The sequence below is a fragment of the Fistularia commersonii genome, chromosome 2 (genome assembly GCF_037954325.1).
Source record: "Fistularia commersonii isolate RoL2024-O1a breed Wild chromosome 2, RoL_Fcom_v1.0, whole genome shotgun sequence".
NCBI lineage: Eukaryota > Metazoa > Chordata > Actinopteri > Syngnathiformes > Fistulariidae > Fistularia > Fistularia commersonii.
Window position 1 is genome coordinate 17,002,935 of NC_141285.1, and position 23,491 is coordinate 17,026,425.

The 23,491-nt window shown below is 38.4% G+C and overlaps 1 protein-coding gene across 20 annotated transcripts in view; it reads left to right on the forward strand.

The window, feature by feature from the left end:
- Positions 1 to 23,491, forward strand: part of kcnma1a (potassium large conductance calcium-activated channel, subfamily M, alpha member 1a) — a 145,153-nt gene that overhangs the window by 109,412 nt on the left and 12,250 nt on the right. For 7 of the 20 annotated variants that reach the window (XM_086171106.1, XM_086171125.1, XM_086171145.1 and 4 more), the window contains 6 exons: positions 940 to 1,026; positions 1,119 to 1,195; positions 14,550 to 14,643; positions 18,637 to 18,760; positions 19,708 to 19,932; positions 20,464 to 20,656. In XM_086171106.1, the coding sequence (XP_086027232.1) occupies positions 940 to 1,026; positions 1,119 to 1,195; positions 14,550 to 14,643; positions 18,637 to 18,760; positions 19,708 to 19,932; positions 20,464 to 20,656 (800 nt within the window). Of the gene's footprint in view, positions 1 to 939; positions 1,027 to 1,118; positions 1,196 to 2,171; positions 2,181 to 5,534; positions 5,709 to 10,321; positions 10,355 to 10,731; positions 10,813 to 14,549; positions 14,644 to 18,633; positions 18,761 to 19,707; positions 19,933 to 20,463; positions 20,657 to 23,491 lie in introns of all 20 variants that reach the window. The other 13 variants (XM_086171029.1, XM_086171012.1, XM_086171114.1 and 10 more) reach the window with 6 other exon arrangements.

Sequence of the window (23,491 nt, forward strand, 5' to 3'; positions counted from 1 at the left end):
TGTGTGTGTGTGTGTGTGTGTGTGTGTGTGAGAGAGAGAGAGAGAGAGAGTGAGAGAGAGAGAGAATGCGTGGGTAAGAGTTGTTATACACAGAATGTCTGTGGTGTATATTTTTGTGTCAGTCTAATTAATGGGGAATGATACAGCCGGTCATTTTAAGTACTTAAGGTCTCTTATCATACAAAGTAAGTTAAAGTGGATGACTTTTGTCCAATCCTAATTTTTATACGTAATTGCATTAGGTGATTTAAAACAGTTGAGTATGCTTACATTATATGCACTTAAAACTGCATATAGTTCACGATGGACATGTATTTCAGTAATTTCCTTCAGTAAATACATTGGACACATTTTGATATTGGTAGAGGACTGGATTCCAACACTTTTACTATTTTCAAGAGAAACGGTTTTAAAAGAAAGTGATGGAATCATTTAGTTTCACATGAGAAAGAGCTGTTCATTCCCTTGCATCCCACTGTCAGTCCCTAACCTGATTACAACACTAACTGTACATACTCTGTACTACAGCCATGTCACGGTGACCATCATAACGTTTATTCAGACTGGATGGTGACTATATTTTTGTGCTGAAAATAAATATGCTTCATTTTCATAATTTTAATTCTTCCTGCCCCTGTCCCTTTACACCTTTCTGTTCACTTCCTACCAGGAATGTTCAGATTTTATTCTGTACTAAAAATAATTAAAATCTAATCATACTGTCATACATTCTGTCCATCCATTTGAGTGATGTCAGCACATTGTCAAGCACTCATAGTCAACACAAAACGTTCAAGACATCGAGTCCAGGTAGTCCAGGTCTGGTTAAATCTTTCTTAAAGTGTGTGTGTACCATTCCTCTTGATTAGCCAGTTGTGTGCGTGTGTATCATATTGGACACAAGTTAAAATGCTTTGTGTGTCTTCTTTGATTATCTAGTATCCTCATCAACCCAGGCAACCATGTCAAGATGCAGGAGGGAACACTGGGATTCTTTATTGCCAGTGATGCCAAAGAAGTGAAACGGTAAACCCGTCTATTAATGAAGAACTGTTATTAAAAACTACTGAAAGATTAATATCTGACAGGGTTAAATATTGTTTCTGTATCTATTCTAGAGCTTTTTTCTACTGCAAAGCTTGTCATGATGACATCACCGACCCTAAACGGATAAAGAAATGTGGCTGCAAACGACGTGAGTATAACTGAATCATTTTTTTCTCTCCTGTCCCCTCATGCCGTCTTCTCTCATTTCCAAGTTTCCCTTAAGGTCTTCTGTCTGCTATATGATACCTAGTGTTTGCGCACTTCTCATTGTGTCCTTTTACTCCTTTACTGTGGTAATATGCAATAAATGTTGTATTTAATATGGTTTCCATTTGAGCTTTCATATCATCCAGTGTGGTGTGACTGTTGGTCAGTATCTCTTCTCTTTCCCTAAATACAAATACAAATTGTTGTCATTTTTCAGTGTCTTTTGCATTGGTTTAACCATTGCCTCACTCTTCTTACACTGAGAATGCCCAAGTATGTTTGAACTATTTTGGGGTATAAACAAGTTATAACGCTATTATGATAAATTTAAGTGCAGTGCTAGTTAAAAAAAACACATTATATAATGTGAGTGTACTTAATACTTTAATTTGAAGTTGTGTTCATGTGTGTTCACTAAATCTTTATGTACAAAATTCAGCTTATACTTGGGGTAAAAACGTGAAAGATTATTGATTTCTAAACAATGTGAAATGTATGTGCCAGCTCTTTTATTTTTTTCCCTTGTAATTTGGAAAGGGTGTGGTTACTTATATATTTTTTTTCTTTTCACCTTTATACATAACTCGCATCAGAGCATTTTAACAATAGGATAAGTAGTTCAGGTATATTTATCTTTTTTAGAGAAGGAAACAGACGGCCAGTCGCAGACAACCTAAAGTATTTTTTTTATCTTAGACCAAACAATGGATATAGCATATTTATGTCTAAAAGCCCCTTTACGTACATGTTACATTACAGCTTTAGAAATCTATCTGACCAGATGTTTTGTTCTATCATGTTTTGTTGTCTTCTGTTGTTTTCCCATGATTTTTTTATGACCAGTGACACACTTTTGATGTATTTCCTTCCTTGCTGCCATTGGAAAACACCACTTAATTTTAACCACTCACTGGTAGTGATATATTGTGAGTAAAAGAACATGGGTGTTCTATTACCCAAAGTGCAGTGCAAGTGTTTTTCCTTCTCAACAAATAGTATACTGTATCTATGTTGCATGTTCTAATGTAGCTTCTGCATCACTCTCCTCACCTCTCATTTCTACACTGTACTCAAACCAGACCAAAACCAAAACAGCAGAAATTAAGCAGCATCAAGCCATGTCATCAACTGGCCGATGCTCTGACTAGTTGAAAATGGCAATAGAATTATGTGTTATTTAATTGGATTGGGCCGATGAGCTCTGAAGTTTCCCTCCCCTGTTTGATTATTGAACCAAACTCATAGTTGGAAGCAAATCTGCTGCAAATCTGATGTCATTGCCCACAATTAACCCCCCTTATGGTGCCATGCTCCCAGACGGTACCCAAGAACTGCAATGCAAATCTGACATGCCACAATGTAATCATAGATTTTAAAGAGCTAACAAGCAGGGGGAAGAAAATTAACAAGAACCACTGAGGTTTAAATTGATCTGCTTTCTGTCAAAGGAGGTTTTGTGTGTGACTGTCCTTTCAGAGAGCAGAAAATGTCTTTGTGGCAAGCTTTTATAAATCCTAACCACATAGTGATCTCAGCCCCTTTTAAAACTCCTAGTCCAGCTCAGACTGAAGTTCCAGAGATCATTAGTTCCTTTTGAATTGACATGTCACTAAGCCAATCTGGAGCATGAAATTCTGGACCTTTATTGGGTTTCTTTCTTTTATTTCTATTTTCTTTTTCTTTTTACTGTATTTGGGTCACAATTGTCACAGCAGGAGAGTACCACTAGATGGTGATGACGTGTCAGAGTCATGTCCCATACCAAAACAGTTAAAAATTGTCGTCTGTAGAAGAAACAAAAATCTGTTAACCTATTCAGCAAAACAGCAAGGACCAATTATGAATGTTAGTGTTCATGGAGACAATAGATATAATACAAATTAGAGAAACAGTATTACCTATTTATCAATTTCATGTTTTATAATATAAATAGTTTGGGGTTTTGTGGGAAATGTGTTTTTCCTCCTTTTTTCAAGAAAAGATAATGTTTTCCCTGTGCACTAGTGTTTGCTGCCACCTTGAATGGCCAACGTGCAGTGTGTCAGTGTGTCTAAACTCTTGAGCCAACATAATTATTGATCCTTGCAATCTTGCTGAAAGAGGAAACGTTAAGGATACACTAATGGTGTTTTCTTTGGGACATCCCTCTTATTCAACGAAGTGCCCTGATAGCTTCTGTTTGAGTTTATGTGCAATTGTGGAATCAAGGAAATGATGGGATGATTGAACCCATGCAAACAGATTATCAGGGCAGCCATCATGTTGAATCTCGCTGCAGGAATGCCCTGAAATGAACACTTTATGGTATATAAAGGGCAAATCTTGGTATTTGTGAGGTCAGAGGTCAATAACATTGCCAGTGTGTGTGTGTGTCTTGTGTTCTCCATTACTCGCTTTCCACGTGTCTCCTATCCCCACTGTAAAGCACATGTAATGTGATCAAATTCCTGGCAGATAAAAACAAACTCTGAAGTGAAATGATTCAAGCATGACCTTGCAGCTTTTGTTTGCCCTCTAAACTGTTTCATTACTGTGAACAGTTATATTTGTACCCCTGTTGCTTAGACCAAAAATACATATTCTGCATGCTTATTACATGCTCATAAGGCACGCATGCATGCCAGTACACAGCAGTCCCTGTTTCCTTCATTCTGTTATGATCTTGGTGTCCCATTCTTTCCTGGGCCAGAGGCTGAAACATATTACTTCATTCAGAATCTTATTTTCCAATGTGACTCAGACTCAAAGATGCCTAAAGCGTCTCTATGAATGTGCCAGACGGTATTAGTCTGCTGTCTGTTTACACCTTGGCAATGGGAGACTGGGGACCAGGGACTGTTTCTGCCCAGAGTCACAGCAATCTAGAGATGCTACACTTGGGATGTTCACTCCCACTTTCCTCAGGGTTCAGGGTTTTACACACACCTAACCAAATACTCTTCCACACACCACTGTAAACAGAAAATAGATTCTGAATAGTTTTAGCTATAGAAACATTAGTCAATTCAAGGTGTTAGATTTTGCAACACTCCGCTTTAAGGAAACCAGGCCTTCTGTTTTTAATAAGAATGATAATTGAAAACCACATAATGTTAATGTTAATACTACTACTAATACTACTACTACCACTAATGATAATAATAATGATAGTTGTGATGATGACAATAGTGGTGGTGATAATCATGATGACAATAATAATAATGATTATAATTATTGTTAATTAGATGGGACATTAGGCAGTACATAAAATAGAAAAACATGTCCAGTCCAAATCCAAAAACAAAGTTGTTAAACCAATGAGCTGAATTCTATTTCAATAGTGATTTTTCTGTCTTTTCTGATTGACCTCTTAAGTTTAAGATATAAACCTCACTTTGTGATTTTGTGAAAAAAAAACCATTTAATTTGAACATTATAGCAAAATAAAGGTGACCAAAACAGACAGTATTGCTAAATGATGGGATAATAGATAATATAAAGTTTTTAATCAAGTAAGTAAAATTACAAGTTAGAAGTTAATGGATCAGCGGTCTTTTAAGCAAGCAAAGTTAGCTGCCTGGATATGAAATTAAGTTAATAAACCTTGGTTGCAAAGGGCATTATTTTCACGGTGTTTCAGAGCACTCACATACATCAGAGTGATGCTTGCCTTTTGAGAGTGGAGCAGTGAAACTTTACCTTTGAATGTAGCATGCGTTGGCCAAAGTAGCCCGTAGAATAGTGTAATGCCTTGGACAGAGTCGCTGCAGCTGCATGATGGGATACAGGTACGTGATGCACTCATTTAGCCAAACAGATAGAGGATGTTGAAATGTATGAAACATTGTATGATGTTTGCTGCTGAATACATTGCTCATGCCTTTCTGCCCTGAATGCTTCCCTTCCTCTCCCCCTTTTCCTCACCCCTCTTTTCCACTGTTATAGTTTTGCCTTTTGATCTGTTATGGCCTTAGCACACAGCTTGACCTCCTCAAAATGTACTATTTATGAGTAACAAAATGTGACAAGTATTATCAATATTGAGTCATGATAAAGTGTCAACCTTTTGGTTACACTCTGTCAGCCAACACTGAAAATGAATGAAGTGAATGACTTATACAAGTCAAAAAAATTCTTAGCCCTTATGTTGATTTAAATTGTGGCTCAAGTCTGTGAGAGCAGTTAGCTAAGGCTTGCACTTTATGATGAAGGTACCTTCCAACTTCCCCTGGATGAATATTTCTCCTTTTGCCATTAACCTGCTGCTTTTCCTCTCCTCTCATCCCGAAACTTGACTGTAGCCAAGATGTCCGTCTACAAACGAATGAAACTGGCATGTTGTTTTGATTGCGGCCGTTCAGAGCAAGACTGCTCTTGCATGTCAGGCAGTGTACATAGTAACATGGACACCCTTCAGAGGGCCTACCCACTTTCCTCTGTCTCTGTTCATGATTGCGCAACCACTTTACGTGCCTGTAAGTTACACCGCCCAATACATGCTGTTACGTGTCTGTGCTGTGTGCTACTTGTGTATCGTACCAAGCGAAGGTACTATACTTGAACATAAAATCTGTAATGTTGTCTATGTGGCGTGATCTGTTTCTCCATGGTTTTTGTAGCTGTGATCTCATAATTTTTGTTTATGAATATTTTCTATCTATCTATCTATCTATCTATCTATCTATCTATCTATCTATCTATCTATCTATCTATCTATCTATCTATCTATCTATCTATCTATCTATCTATCTATCTTTAATTTGTAGTTGGATTAATTATTCATTAATCGTTACTATTACTTTCATTTAATGTGTGTGGTGGGTTGGTAATGGTGTCGCTCTGTCATGCTGCTGTAATGTGCAGTACTGTAGGTGTTCGACATGTGGCTACCGCATGCTGCATCAGCCATGCAGTTGTGATAATATTGCTATTGCAGCATTGGAATTTTATGTGGTTTTAACTGTCTAAGGTAAGATGTCCGTTCTGGAAAAATGACTGGAACATGTGATTTCATTCCAAAAGTTTCATACTGAACTGCAATGTCTGTTGATCGGTTTTGCTTTATGTATTTGCTTTCAAGGCCAATGAGTTTAAATTGTTTTGCTCATTATTTTCATTTAAAACAACTTTTCCTTTGTGTATTTTTATTTATTTTTTGCTGCCATTAAACATAAAAGGTTAGATGAGATATTCATACTTTATAGATATTCATACTTTATTTTAATTATAAGTAAATATGAATAATTATTACAATATAAATTCTGACCATGAATGAATTTAAAGGCATAATTTTAATGGTGAAATTAATTCATAGCAATGCCTCTCAAAGGGGTTTTCCCCTAAATATGACCATTTTGTTCTTATTATTAGTGTTTTTGATTTTTATTTTAGATAGTTGCTTACCAAACTGATTAACAGTTACTCATACATGTGGAATGACAGCACCTGATTGCCTGATTTATTGAATCATAAAATTCTGTTTAAAATCATACAAATTTTTACTTTGTAAGTATTTTGAATTTAAATCTAGTGACAGTGTGTTAAAATGTCTTGGCTGAGGATCTTTGCCATTTTGTGTGGTAGTTAACTAATCACGGTTGTCATTAACTTTACCATTATATTTAAATGAGTGATATTAATTCTTACATACCATTTACAGTACTACAAAATGCTCAAAAGAGTCCCCTCATGGGACACAGTCATCCACAATATCACGCTCAATGATCAGCACCTATTTATTGGCATGAATAAGGCCATTAGAAAAAAAAAAAGGTTAGATTTTTTTTTCTTGTGAACAGAAAGTAAGAGTTATTGGCCAAAGGTAGAAAACAGAACAACGTATGGGCTTTGGGTGATTTCTCTTCTTTCTTCTTTGCTCTTTAGTGGATGAGAAATACTAAATTGTCTGTCAATTAGACATGGCAGCAGTAGGCCTTGCTATTGAAGCCTTTGGTTCAGACATACAGATCTGATTTCCTTCTCAACATTCTCCCACCGTCTGTCGACTCAGCCTAGATTAGTGTCAAACATGCCATGATGAGTTTGGTTTGGCCTCTTGTAGTTCGGCCTGTGCTGATATCCCTTGGTACCAATTACTGGCCATTACATGGTTACTGATCTCACTTCTGCCTAAACCCTCTGTAGGATTTCAGGAAAGCCTCCCCTTTCTTTTCCTTTTTAACTTTGTCTGAACAAAGCAAATTCAGTGAAGAGTGCATTGCGTTTTGTCAGTTGAGGATAGCTTGATTTCCTCTCTCCTATCTCCCCTCCTCCCCCCTGCCAGATGAAGTAGAAAAGGCTTCCTATCCTTGATGATTTTATGCTTTTATACATTTGAAGTATTCTTCTAGAGCACGAGTACCTGGATGACTTTCTATTTCTTGATTGAACACCGTTATTAAATTCCTCATGTAGTGTGATGCAAGTTGCATTCAGAGCAGAGAAATATGCAGTGTGACACAAGAAACCAGTAATGTGGTGGCGTCATCATTTTTGAATATGTTCCCATTTATAGGGTCTCGTAAATAATTCCAACTTGAAGATATTGCCGCAAATTAATTATAATTTATGGTACTGGAGAAGTGTAAATAACAAATGTGTTTTCAAAAAATGTATTCCTGTGTCTTTTCTGAAGGTGCCTCTGATTTTTTTGTTAAAAGACGAAAACACTCACCCAAACAAATTTATAAATGAAATAAAGAAATACATTATATCCTTTTGTGAACTTTAAACTTTCGTCTATCTTTCCAAACATGAACATTTAAGTTCTCTGAATGTGATAACCATTTGTTATTCTGCTGGATCAAATGAACAACAGATCATAATAAGATGAACTACAACTTGTTTTTCAGATATTAATGAAATATAGCCTGTCAACTTTGTTAAAATGAAGGAAATCAGTATACTGTTTATGTTGTAGGAGATCACATATTGATCAGCACCTGAAATAAGACAGAGGCATTTGAACAATCAAATACACTGCAATCAATTACAAATTAGAAACAAAACAGTATTTCTTTTATATCAACAAAAAGAGTCATGCGCAGAATGGATTTTTATTTGATAATAAGAAAATGCTGTACTTTAAAAAATAAAAAGACATCAACCTACGTCTATTAAACAATTTCAGTTGTGTAAATGGAACAAATAGAAGTTGTACAAGTGCAATAATTTACTTTCAAATCCAATTACTATTGTCATATAACAAAATTATTTACAGATTCCATTCAGTACTTCATGCCTCCTATATTTTAAAATGTGCCAATTTGTGGGACAAAAGGTCTCAACCGTCTCAAAAATGCTTCATAATGATTGGTAGCATTTTGTATGTTATAAAATTCTAGATTTTATTAGACACATTATCTGAATTTTGTATTACGAAAACATCATTTTAATTGCTTTTAGCCTTTGCTCGTGTAACGTTAAAGTTTGGGCTACCCAGCATTTATTTCAGAACATTAAATCTAATTATTTATTAAATGCATTATATAAATTGCATCAGTTATTTTTAAAAGGAAATAATGGCATTTGACAATGACATTTTAGGGAAATGACGTCAGGGTAATGACGCATGAACTTGAGTCAGATTGAATACAGATTGTGGCTAGAGAGGCATGCAGGCTGGATGTAAAAGGAAACAAGATTGGTGTCAATTACTAATGAGAAGTTCAGTGCCCAAATGTACTTATATAAGTTGTTCTCTTTAGTGTGTGTAGCATGTTCGTTATTTGAAGATTTTTAGTCTTTTGTTGGGACTGGATTGCTTTATTCTGTGGAAAAAGCTGGAGACATTTAAAGTTGGACTCTGAACAAGGGTTAGCGACACAGGGCTCAGAAGATGCTTTGAGCCTGATCTAAGGCTAGTTTGCAGCCTCCCAGGCTGTGTGTGCCTTTGTGTGCGTGTGCACATGCTGCGTGTGTCACAGTTCTCTCTGTGTGTCTGTGCATGTGTGTGCAATTGTATCTCATTGCTGGGGACGTTATCTATCCTGACACAGAAATTATGTTTGCATTTTCATTTTCCCAGCCCTGCTGGTCCGTCACCAAACTTGGCCTGACAGCTCCTGTCCACCAGGCAGACTTGGTCCCCCCTGCCCCTACCCTCTGTCCTATGCCGCCTAACTATGCCCCAGATGCTAGCCAGTTAGTCTGCCGCCTTTGCGGTGTGGGCAGATTGCTCGAGACAGATGCCAAGGCCACTGTGGGTTGCTGTTTGAGGATCTGTGTCATAGGCCAGCCCTGGGCTCTCATTGTGACCTTTACTGATGGAAGAGACTCTGGGAAAGAGTGGGGAGTGTTAGCATCTGAATTTAGTTCAAGTGCCCGCTGTACCAGTGGATCTATTGGAGTGTTCACAGTGTGTGGTTCCTTAACAAATCAAAGTTTCATACAATAATACATATTATATATATATAATACTTTGCTTGTACTAATTAATAACAATATAAGCTCAGAAAAACAGGAATTCAAATATATTGCTTTTGCATCAAGGACCAGGACTGCATGTAAAGATCAGGTATCTTTGCATTTCTGCTCATTAAATGCAGCTGTTTGGTTAAGACAGCATCTGCTGTCTCTGTTTTGGTAACGTACATGCAATGAATTACTATATATAATTGTCTAAATTTTCCCATTGTCTGTTAATTTTTTTCCATTTATTTACTTTTTGTCCTCAGAACCCATGCTATTGATCATATATAAATATACTTTAAAAAAGTTTAATGTCTGCCATTAACTGTTATATCTACCAAAGATATTGTTATTCTTTTGAAGAATAATAAAATAAATTGCTATTTAGCTATTGTTTCATCAGACTATTGGTTTAAGACTCTCTCTGGTGAATAGGTCTTTTTGATGATGTACAGCTCATTTCAGTCACTTGTCTTCCATTTTTGTGGAATAGTTGAATTCTTTCCCTTCATTATGTTCATCATTTGTGACCTTTATTTGAGTTTTTGATTTCTTAAATATTTCATCACTGTTCGAATTCCATTCTCATGTCGATGTCTCGATATCCTAATGTGTCTGTTTCATTACCTCCTTTGTCCCCCCGTGTGACATGCCACTTGTTTTTTTGCATTCTCCTCAGCCAAATATAAGTATAATGGATATGTCAGATCACGTAAGTGTGTTTCTCTGTCCTTCTCCATTCTGCTCCAGCTCTGTGTTTAGACTGCGGACTCTTCACAGTCAAATGTAACATGATAATTAAGGTTTTACTAAGGCATATGCTTTCCCTTAAATTATTCCTTTAGCATATCTTTGGTTGCCTTGTGTCTTACGCAAAGACAAGATGTGACCTATGCTTTATCCACTGTTGGATTTTATGTTTAAACTATGTCATTATAATTTAGAAATACATTGACAATAGATTGTATTTTTACTGTAAAATCCCCCAGATTAAAATATGTCCTGATAACTTTAAAGCAATTTATTTTTGTGTCTGCTAATACCATGTAGTTCAATCAACTATTTGTTTTTGTATTGTGCTGCATCTAGCAGCAGATGGCGATACAACACCAGGAAACAGTGGGAGTCAAAAAGAGGCTGGCGTTCGATTCAAAGCTGATTGCATTTTAGGTAAATCTTTGGTAAATAATTCTTAGTACTGGTAAAGAATAAGTTCCTGTTTTGATATGCTATATATGTTAGATTTATATTTTTATTTGATATTGTAAATATATTGATACTGATATTTTTCTTTCCTCTTTTAATGCCAAGCAGCCTTTTTAGGAAAACTAAAAAGGACCCAGAATAATCATAATATATTCATTTTTTCTTTCCTTTTTGGCATTTAACAGTAACACAACACAAGTGCATGGCCTAAAAATGCAATTTCATGCAGTTGCAAAGCAGATCAAAATGAAAGCTTGCCCATGCAGCAAACATAGTAAAGGCAAAGCCAGCTTAGCTCACATGCAAAAGTAAACATTTTTAGCTGTTATTGCTTTGTCTCCTCATCTAGTTTACATTGGGTCATGGTGATCTGATAAGGCTTGCATGCAGGACAGTACCGTCATGTGATTAGCATTTCAAGAAGGGACAGTTGCCGTCTGGGTTGTTCAGAAAGCACAGTGGACCTGCCAGGGTGGGTGAGCGCACTCTAACGCTGCACGTGTTTGACAAGGGCCAGATGAATCCAGGAGCTATCGGTGGCGCCCTGTAAATCAAGAAGGCAGCTGACGGCTGGGATAAACGTCTGTTTATCGCCCGAGGCCACCCAAGCATGCTCTGTCCTCCAAAGCACCAACCAACCACCCTACAGAAAGGAGGACAAGGGCTCCACCCCTTACAACTTTACAACCAGATACTTGGCTCATCTCCTTTTCTTGTCTTCCTGTAGAGTGCCATGACCCTTTCAAAACACAGAAAGATATAAGTTGACTATGTAGCCTCAGTTGGATTATGTGAGTGTGTCTGGTCGTTGAACATCAGGTGTATTTGCATTTCTACTCGAGCCTTATTCTTATACTACAGGGTGTCGCAGGAAGTACAGTAATTCATTTCAAGTATATTTCATCATGTTAATATAGTGTTATAGAAAAAAAAAGACTGCAATTTTGGACTTGTTATTCAAGTTTATTTTTTATCCAAAATGAACCTTTTAAATGTTAAATAACGAAGAGTGTACATTATCAATACCAGTTTTATATATCTTGAATTTAAAAGACCGTAATATACGTTGTGCTTGGAATGATACAGTATCCGATGCGATTTTACTGGCTTCAGGCAAACCATGTCTCTGCTTTGTTCTACCAGATACTGCAAGGCAACCAAGGAACAAGATTGAGCAGTTTCTATTTAATTCATGTTTGCATTAAATACAAAAATGTTGAAAATGCTGTAAATGTTGAAAAAAATAGTTACAACAAATGTCAGCACAATAAGGGGTGTCATCTTTAGATTTAGAAAAAAAAAAGTTATACATTAGGATTGATTTTATTCATTTTTTGATTTGTATGGCTTTAACAGATTACTTTTTTTTTACTGAAGGACAGTATTATTCTCCAACATGAGCCATATAAGTTAAAATGAATCTCATTGACTATTTCGGGTAGCCACAACAAATAGCAAATACTAATCCTAAATAACGAAAAAATTGGAATGTAGTTGTCTTTGTGTATTTCAATAATTAACTGATTCATCAGCATTAATTCACGGTTCTCACACTTTTTATTTTCCATTGTTTGACAGTATTGGATGAAGTTAGACCGACTTTTAAAAAACGATCAGTTAAAACCACTGGCTTCACCTCCACCTCCATCACCTCAAATGCATTCCTTCCCAACACCCAGCACCCCAACCAGGAACCCCTGGTCAAGCCAGACCCAACCAGCATCCCTCTTGTTAATAACCGTAAAGGAAGCCTGCTTCCCATGGGCCAAGGGCCTCGGGCTCACCCTTCACAACTGCGGCTCAGTATCTCAGGTCCGGGAGACACCATGGCCAGACCCTTGGCTGAGAGTCGGCTGAACCGCGCTTGCAGCCTGCCGGTGAAATACTGCTACCATCCCAGTAATGCCATGCCGCTCAGTCACAGTAGGCATTGTAGGTTGCCCCTTTAGCGGAATGCATCAGTCAGGACTGCACCTGTGCTGCTCCTTCATTTGTGTTGTTTGCTGCATGATGTTTCACTCTGCAGGAGCTGCTACTGTTGCTACTGTCGCTTTGCACGGAATTGCCTACAAGTTGAGAAACTACTTTCAGGGTGTTTGAGCTCATTGTTATGAGGGAACCACAATCTAGGAAGAAATCATTTTAAGCATATCCTGTATGTATTATATATACAAGTAATAGGTTTTATTTTGCAGTGGCCAGAAGGCATTTAATTTCAGTGTTGCCGGCGTAAATGCCATTTCACTCTTTTAATGTTAACAAATTTAGTGAAGCCCACAGGAATCTGTCAAATGGTATGGCTTGAAATACAAAATTTAAAATGTGGAATTTTCAAAGGTAATTTGCAGTTTATGTGTAAAGAAGAAAGAACTTGTTGTATTAACAGTTCCACATGTTTAGCTGTTTAAAGGAAGTGTCTGAATGAGGCATTTTATGGGAAGTCACATTTCTTAGCTTTCATTACATAGGTGACAGTTCAGAGTGGATGCTCAGACAATAATGAAATTGCACATGCTTGGTGTAGTTGCAGCTAACTCGCACACATTGATTTGCACTAATATCATGCAGTGTTACTGATGTCTCACCAAAGGACTAACAAGGATTGAAGTTACAGTGTAATTGGCATTTTGCACGAGAAGAGTGTTAGGTGAAAAATACTATCTGAGTGCCTTGCTGGTCATCCTAAAACAGTGGTGAAGATCAGATCAGAGTTTGTTTGAGTGTCATAATCAGACAATTGGACCTAACCTCACTTTTGCTCTCTTTCTTGTACTCTCCGTATGGGACTGTTGCAAAGCCTGTAGACTTTTTCCCCCAGTCATAGAAATATCAAAAGAGTGACTTTGGTATGTCAGGCATATGACAAATCCAAAATATTGGAGACAAGAATTCAACATTTAACTTTACATTAATTATATATTTTTCTTAATTTGCTAGCTTTTAAGGGTAGTGCTGACCTTCATCTGCTGGAGGATTATGTGCCTTTACTTGAGGCTTTTGATATACACAGACCACTAATTCATAGCCCGTTAGTTTACCCTGCCGATCATAATTTGCGTGGAGTGTTCTCTTGGCATGGAGGTAGACCAGTAGAAGAGCCATTCTGCACTTTAGTCAGAACTCGAATAATGGGTTTGGGTTTAGATAGGTTTTAATAGAATAAATCTCAAAACTTCCCACCCAAGATACATTTCCATAACCTCTTCGTTATCTCATGTGATTGCTTTTGCCCGTGCCCCACTGACAATGACAGTCTGTACCATCTCATGGCAATTATTGGTGTAGGTCAGCATGGTCACTCTGATGCAGACTGCTAGAGGTCCAACCACCTGCACAATTAACCAAGTGTACAGAACAAAACACTATAATGTATAACAGTGGCCCTGTAAAAGTGCACCTTAGAAAGGCCTTATTATGGGGTACATTGAGACTGTGTGCCTCCTGTGACATTTCCAGGTCATAAATTGGTTTTTCTCCAAGGTTTTCTCCTGCCTTTTTCAGATTTACCTTTTTCCATTACTAATCCTTTCTCTACATGTTCTAAATTTGACACTGAATTATTAATTTTCCTTTTCTTCTGTTCATTTTTTTTTGTTTGAAATGATTGATTGATTGATTGATTGTTGTCTTTTTTTCATGTCAGGCCAAGCACACATTCCCAAACTGTCTTTTTTTCTGACATCCTGTGCATGTGTTTGCAGTCGAAGATGAGCATCCATCAACTCTCTCACCCAAAAAAAAGCAGCGCAATGGAGGAATGCGAAACTCACCCAACTGCTCTCCCAAAATGATGAGGTAAAAGACATTGATTTAATTCTCTTTCCAGCCTTCACATTGGGAGTGAGAGGAAGTCAGATACAGGGGTGGGAGAGAGAGAGGTACGAAGGGATGAAGAGATGCATGTGAGAGCTACTTCAGAGGCAGATGCTCCTGATGGTGAGATGGTGGGAGTTTGAATGGTTCGGAGGGGGCAAATTAGGGGTGGCAGAAGAAGGAGATAAGAAGGAGAAAGAGAGAGGAGAAGTGCCCTGTTAGAGTCTGGCTATTTAGGATGACATGTTGTCAGCAGTTAATGACAGAGCTGAAATAATATTTCTGTCGAAAAAAAAAAAAAGGGGCTGTGCGGCTGTTTGAAAACTCCTCTTGCTTTAAAGTCCCAGCTGTCACCTCCTCCGCTCTGGTCCACATGTACTCCTTAAACAATGCTGACACTAATGACACCAGCAACCAATCAGAGGGACCTGCATGGTTACTTTGCCCTTAGGCAACTCCTCTATTGTGGGAACCCCTGCGAGTACTGTTTCTAGTACTTAAGGCCATATGTGAGATGTATCATCGCAATCAAATATGAATTAAAATATTACCTTCCTTTTATCTTGTCCTGTGGTATTAGATTGGTCTTAATTGATTTTGAAAGATAAAAGGGGTAGCTTTGTGCTTCTCTGGAAACAAGGCGGGGTTAGCTACCCCCCCCAGGAAAATACTGGGAGGCCAGCCTGTGCGTATTGGGACAACGGGAAAATGGCATGGTGGTGATCAGCACATTCGTAGCTACATCTTTCTTAGAGAGTGAGTTGTATTGTTTTATTCTTATGATTTAACAATAGGCTAATCTTATGGGACGGGTTTTTGGGTTCCTGTCACTTGGCTCTAAATTTTGCATACTGCATTTCAAATTCTTCAACAGAACATATTTCTGCAAATAAAAATTGACGAGAATTTTTAAAATCCAACATGCCTTTGTTTTTATGTAGTTTTATTTTCCCACTATTATTATTGTACCATTGTGCATTTACTTACTATGTTGTGGAGTCTGTGTGTCACGCTTGCTTCCCTCAGGCAGCTTTCCTCCTACTGCACTGGCATGCCTATATGATTTTGTCCAGTGCACTTGTCGGCCTCCCCCTCAGTTCTCCACAAAACAAGCACTTAATAAGCCCCACACTTGCCAAACCATTAGGCAAATACAGAGTCATACCCTTCAGTCTAGTTTGCAACAGAGAATCATTTTAGATGCCCTTGCTCAAAGGGAGAAAGCTGCTACAAAAACAAGTCGACACTGGCACATTTCCAGCTAACTGCTAGTTTAAAAGCATGTTTAGTTTGCCTAAACTCAACCACAAAATCTTTTCTCTCTTCCTTTTCTGCTTAGGAAAAGTCCCCTTTTGCCATGTAAAATGTGCATCTCTGCTTTGATCTCAGTGATAATAATTCTTGTGAGTTATTTACTGGGTTTTGAAAATGCTTCAAAGCGGTGTTAAAGTTTTCTCTGCTTTAGGGGTACTTCAGTATTCTGCAAGGCTCTTGGGTACTTGGATGACAGGTCCTCTGTTATAGGTGTAGTTTTTTCTCCAAGTCTAAGCCCTCAGCAAAACATCAAATTACCCATCATGGGCAACAGCCCCCCCACCCCCTTCACAGCTGCCCCTGACAACATGTAACACCATATATATTAAACAGTTGTGCTTTACAAGGTGGATTTTATGCACAATGAAAAGTGATTGTTTGAGGTAGCCTTAGGGATATTTTATTCTACAAGCAAGGAGGGGGGAAACACAGTAGAGAGTTAGCAAGAGAGTGCGCATACGTATCAAGTATGGTTTTTACAGGACTTGCAGCCTGAAGGCCTTTGTAAATAAATAATGATCAACAGATTGGCTGTGGGCTTTTGAAAAGCATGCCTTTGTCAGTTTGCATGATGGGGAAAATTTTCAAAGGAAGAGGCTGCCTTCATAGTTTGGCAGAAAGGGATTGGGGGAGCACACCCATCCCCAGTTTGTGACTGCAGAGTGATACACTGGAATAACTCAACTCTGTTTGAAATACATACTGAGGGAGGAAGGGAAGAAGAAAGCGATGAGGGGGTTAGACACTGGAGTGAGACATATTATATTTGTCCTATATAAAAGCATCTGATAAAATACCACTCTGGAATAGGAAAAAGTATATATATATATTTGTTTTGCAATCGAAAGCAGTTCCCATTTAATCCTTGTGGATTTCTTTGCTAATTTTAGGTGGAGAAAATGTCCGACAATATAAATGTATGTATAGGACATGATATATTAAAGTAAATAAAATGAATTTGCTGTTAATTTAATAAATGAAAATGTGTACTTTGGTACAAACAAGGGTTGACACATTTTTCATTCTAGCTGAGAAATCTGTGGCCGTGTTATTTATTTCCCTCTAACCAATCTGATCTGTCACTGTGCTAATGAGGTGCATTGCCGCCATGGCATTAACACCATTCTCACGAACCCTTTTGACGGGTCATGAGTGATGACAGGCATCCAATCGTAAAAGTTGTCGCAGTATCATCTGCAGCTGATATCCCTTGGGCGTGGCACTATCGCTCAGATGACTTGTCTGTTCTCCCCGAGCCTCGTGGTAGGTTCAACCCAAGGCAGGGAGAAGGCAGAGGGAGGAGGAGGTGTGTTGAGCCTGTGACAGGCTGCCAGTCACAACGCTGACAGCTCTGTGAAAGATAGCTGTCTTGGCAGCGAGAGGTGGAGCAGCAGCCTGCCTGCATGCGCCAGTCAGCCAGTGTGGAGGCGAGCAAAGCTGAGCAGATTGAAGTGACGGGGGCTCCATGGAGTTGATTGGCGCAACACGGGGCTGTGGATGAAAGATTCAGGCTGAGTGTAAAAACACTAAATGCTGTCAGTGTTATTATCACCTACACTAACTGATAGAGGGAGGAAGAGGAAAGGGGGGGTGGCTAATTGACAGTTTTTTTTTTCTACTTTTACTTTCCCAGCACTGACATGTAACCCAAATGCAGACCGAAAGAGGAGGCAACATCAAAGCCTTGTCATTGAATGATAGCGTTGATAGAGGATAGAGAGAGTGATAGTGAGAGAGATGTATGTCAAATTCCTGAGATGTTTTTTTTCCCCATATTACTCAAATATCTTTCTTTCTTCAGTTTCCTATATTGAGTCTACATACAATTGCTTTAAACAAGGTTTTCTTTATTTGTTAATAAAAATATGCACGTAATGCTATGAATAGGCCATATATATTAGAAAACAACACTAGACTTCCGCACTTTTTAACAGTTCGGGGAAAAATTTTCAGGATTACTGCCACTGGATCTGTGACAACTTTTTTTTTCTTTTTGGAAATAAGTGTAACAATAGGAGCAGCAGTTTTGCAGAACTGACACGAGCCTTTTTCATGGTCAGTGTTACATTGGATAAAACTCAGCAGCCCACTGCTGTTGATTAGCCTGTTTGGTTGTGACATGCTGCTGAAACATTAATGGCCATCAGTTGGGAAAGCAAAATGTGATTGGGCAAATTCCTGAAATATTTAGAATGCGAGTCTGTTGACGCATTCTCTATTTGTTCCACATGGCATCAGGAACAGGAAGAGAGGTTAAAAGCTGATAATTAGCCCTGTGTTGTTCTGCTATTTAGTCAGTTGCTGTTCTGCTCTGCACCACTGCAAGCATCTGGGTCTGAGTTTCCCAATGACTTTTCATCAAGGACAAGAAGTTAAAGCAGCAGTTGAAAGATGCTGCAAAAAGATGGGATGAATCATTAATAGAATAGTTCAGTCTAAAATAAGATTCATATTTCTTCACCCATTTGCTGAGAGATGGTTCAGTTAAGTTAATATTCCTTTTTGGGGTGAATTATTGCTTTAGTCTGGAATGTAACCATCTTTCCTCGACTGCAATCATTTCCTACAATGATTCAGCATGCATTAATTGTGGTGTTTTTCTTTTTTTCTGCTTTGGTTGTTTGCTTGATTCATGCTCCTTTTTTTCTTTTTTTTCAGTAGACATGATCCACTCCTAATCCCTGGCAATGAGCAAATTGAAAACATGGACATGAACGTGAAGAGGTATGACTCGACTGGAATGTTTCACTGGTGCCCTTCAAAAGACATCGAAAAAGTCATCCTGGTGAGTTGAGCATGGCTTTGCAAACTTATCTTTTAAAAAAAAAAAAAAAACGTAAATGTTGAGCCAAATATAAAGAGTATGAAAAGTAAGTATGGTGAGGTGTAAATGTTTCCCCTCATTCTTAAAGCAATCCACATACTAATGCATACTGAAATTTCTCTCACTGCCTCTCTGTTTCAAGGTGAGTCTGTTATCTTTACATACCCTCCTAAGGGTATGAACAGTGTTAGAGCACTTCTGCATGAGTCGCCTCAGATGTTTGAACAAAGCAGTTTGTAAGGATTTTGGTTTGCAGATAATTGAGCTGAGCAAAAATCATGAGAATTGTTGCAAACGATGAAGCATCTCTTCTAAAACAGAAACATTTAAAGAGGAGGGAATGGACAAAAAAAAAGCACAGCTGTCTGACAAAAGCTTCAATAACCGCGTTCTCACTGAAAAAACTTAACTGCAATAGATGTTTATTTAAAATCATCTGCAGGGTTTTCCTTAAAATGTGATAAAATAGATTTTTCATAACAGAGAACAGTTTACATTAGCTGTATGAGTTGGTCTACAAAGTTCCTTTTGTTGGCTTAAATTTCATCCAAGATAGCTTTAAATACATGGCTAATGTATCTGAAATCTTACAAACTGCATTTACTACCTGCCCTCTGTTTTTGTTTCGTCAACCCCTTATCTGAATATATATGATAAACTGCTTATAAACAAAATAGTTTGTTTTTGTTAATGATAAAAAAAAGGAAGTTATGTTGTATCTGAAGAAAATGTATCATTCCATATATTTAAACTTTAGAAGTCAACAAACTATTTATTTTGAGTTTATAACAGTTTATAGTGAGTGACTAATACAGCTTCTTTCTTCCCCCTGCTTCATATGTCTGTGCCCACACAATCTCTGATTCTCTGTGATCTTTCCCTCTTTGGTCCCCTCTTTTCCCCTGCAGACCCGGAGTGAAGCCTCCATGACAGTTCTGAGCGGCCATGTGGTGGTCTGTATATTTGGAGATGTCACGTCCGCTTTAGTGGGGCTGCGAAACTTGGTGATGCCTTTAAGAGCAAGCAACTTTCACTATCACGAACTAAAGCCCATAGTGTTTGTGGGGTCTCTGGATTATCTTCGGAGAGAATGGGAGACTCTACACAACTTCCCCAAGGTGTCCATCCTACCTGTAAGTGTCCAAGTTCGCTGGTCACCAGAGGCTGCCTCTGTAGGAAGGCACTGACATTTGTAACATACTATGCTGAGATCCTGAGAGGGATTGTCAGTTTTATTTCATCACTACCAACTCAATAGAATGATCGCTCGGTGAGAGCAGAGTTAACTCTCTTCAACTAGAGCAGTGACACTCCGCATATTTTAAATGGCGTTTATGTTTGCCGCTCAGATGGCATGTTTCTCTGCCTTACAGCTTGTTAGGTCTGGCCTGACTGATGATTAGAGGAGAATCTCGAATACAGCCTTCAGCACAGGGTAGCCTTTAGATTAGTTCATGGCTCTGATTTTCCAATGCCTAGTTACATCAGTGGAATGTCATTGCTTCAAAACTTGCTAACTAATTTCCCAAAGCTCAACTCTGCTCACTTCTTAAATTTGTTTTTCATGTCTGTCTGTTTGCTCTGGTCCCTCTCTCTCTCTCTCTCTCTCTCTTTCTCTCTCTTTCTCTGTCTTGTCCTCTCTCTCTGTTCTCCTCGTGCTGAAGGGTACACCATTAAGTCGGGCAGATTTAAGGGCTGTCAACATCAACCTCTGCGACATGTGTGTAATACTGTCAGCCAATCAGAACAATATCGAAGATGCCTCTTTGCAGGATAAGGAATGCATCTTGGCATCACTCAACATCAAATCTATGCAGTTTGATGACAGCATCGGGGTCTTACAGGCTAATTCCCAAGGTAAGGAGCGCCCCTTTAGACTTTGTATCTCTTTGCTGCCCGAAGGAGACAGGTTGTGACAAGAATGGAAGTCAAAGATAAAAAAAATAAAATAAAATCTTTGTTTGCAGGGGGCATTATAAAAACATAAAAAAAGAAAGTAACGTGTCAAGAAGAGTCTGCTTAGTGCTCTAAATTCTTCGAGTTTGCATTTAGGGGCATCCATGAACTGGTTTCATTCGCAGAAGTCATATACACAAGATATTATGTTGACTACCTCATCAAACCTTTGAAGAGTGTTTACCCCGCATCATTTTCTGATTATTTCAGCCTTGTCCCTGGTAATTACATGCTGCTAAACCTCCTTGATAATACTGTTTAATGATGTAATCAACATGACTGTGTCATCTGATGTTGTTCCCCCTGATCTGGTGTCTGGCAGATCGTCGGGAACAGATTGTTGATGTTTGCAGACAAACACACGATCCTGGCATCCCATCAGGCCTCATCATCATTAAGCAGCTAGTTCAAATCACCAGGCGGACCCTTTCAGCTGCTCCTCATTAGTCACAACAAAACAGCAGCATACATGCACACACCTTTTGTATTCGTGTGTATGCGTAAAACACACTCACAGACACACAGACAGCAATGTCAGAGCAATCTGTTTTGCACACATCCGCAGACAGGTAATCCTCAGTTTATGATTAGCCTGAAAGCCGTGACATGACTTGAGCTCAGTATTATTTAGTGCCTCCACAGTGACTGTTGTAAATACAAATCAAAGTCGAAGGTCCAAGGGGCCATTATTTTTTTAGTGCATAACACTTCCACATGTTTTAGGAGAATGCCAATGCTGTTATTTCTTGAGCCTTGAGTGAGTGATGGGCTGTCGATAGCCATACCACTGAGGAACAATAAGCGGGGGTAAATCTGAGAGCACACTGCTCTGGGGAGCAGTATTCACAGAAAGCCACCTCAATATGGAAACCCACTAGTCTATATCCTCTCGCAGTCGATGGATGGAGCCAGTGTTCATCAATAATTAGGTATTACATCAACCACCCATTTCAGTGAAAAATAGTTCACTTAAGAGATCACGCCGCAGTTTCATGCAATCATGCATACATTGGGAAATACACACATACCGTCACATAGACACTGCTGCTATTGTAACATAAGATACACTTAGGAGATTCCTTCCTCCTAGTGATGCTCCTATTCAGTCAGTGTCGGTGGGATTTAAAACAAGAAGGTGCAAATGAATAAGTAAACATTCCCTTTCCTGGGGGAGAGTTTCTCACTGCTGCTCTACCGTGTAGTCAACCGCAGAGCATGGCTGTACCCGGGGGGCAACAGGGATGAGGGCTATGTAACCGAGATCTCACTTGTCTATTGTATTGTGTAGCTGAACAGATGAGGTTACATACCTGCAGCAGAAACAATCAGCTTGAAGTAGAACAGCTCTGTGCCAGTGAACTATAAGTCACGTTACATGATGTTCTGGTATTCGAACAGTTATAATTGACAAAAAAAACAGAAATATGGGATTAAATTTGAAAAAAAAAAAAAAAAAAAAAAATCAACATAATCAGGGGTTTCTTTCATCCTTCACAACATTGTAAGGCATGTATTTTTTTCTTTTTAATGAGCCTTAGCGTGTTATCATGGCAACATGCGGTTGAATTTGAGAGGTTTTGCAGGAACACATCACATACAGTAAGTGTTGAAACGAGCAGCTTTTAATCTGCATTATCTACTCATCCATTTGCCTTTCAACTGTATTTGTCAACATCAGATACAGTCAATGCCCTATGCAAGCACCCCTTGTTATATATTACAGGTATGTAATGAGATCATAATCTAGGAATAACTTAAACAGTATGAAACAGTAGAGGAATAAAATATATACTTCCACACACTATTATTTATTAGTATTATATGTTTTTTTTAGTCATAGTATTAATTATAATAATCATATTAAGAGTATGCAACCAGAGTGCCTCTACAGTGATTATTTTAAATACAAATCATAGAAAATTATATACCTTAGTTTCTGGACTTTAAGTCACTCCGGAGTATAAGTGGCACCAGCCAAACAATGCATCATGAAGAAGAAAAAAACATATATAAGTCACATAGGACTATAAGTCGCATTTTTGAGAGCAAATTTATTTCATAAAGTCAGAGACCATGAACAGCCATTTCTCTTTGAAAGGCAAGTTACTATGTAATGTCCAAGGGGATGTGTCCAACGATGATGATTTGCTGGTTAAACCTTATAAGAACAATTGGAACAATTAAACAACAGCAGCTTCACTTAACCCTCTCCCACTCAGCGCTCTCACTCCTCCCAAAACACATTAACAGCCAGTAGGAGATCACAGAAGTCTGAACATTCCTCTTAAAAGTACCGCAGGGTCCTTAAATAATAATAACAATAGAATAGAGAACACCAGGCTGAACAGGTGTCTGGTATGTTAATGCAACATATTAACAGCACGAAGTGGTAACGCTAAGAAGGTCCCCCCATAAAGTCATTTATATTCATCACCTTGACAACTACCTGTGTGTAGAGACATAGCTGCACCGTTGACAAGCCTCTCCCAGGAGCACATTGTTCAAGCACCCATTTGTGAACTTGTTCCTCTAGCTGTGGCCATCTAGCTTTTAGCCCTCGATTAGCTTTTTTTGTTTTCTTCATTGCAGTTAGAGTATTCTCCGCTTTTTGCCAGTCCCTCACTAGTTTCTTGCTCACTCCAAATTTTCTTTCTGCTTCTTGATTACCATTTTCAGCTGCATATTTCACTACTTGGAGCTTGTAATCTGCCTTTTGGGGGCATTTATGTTCAGTCT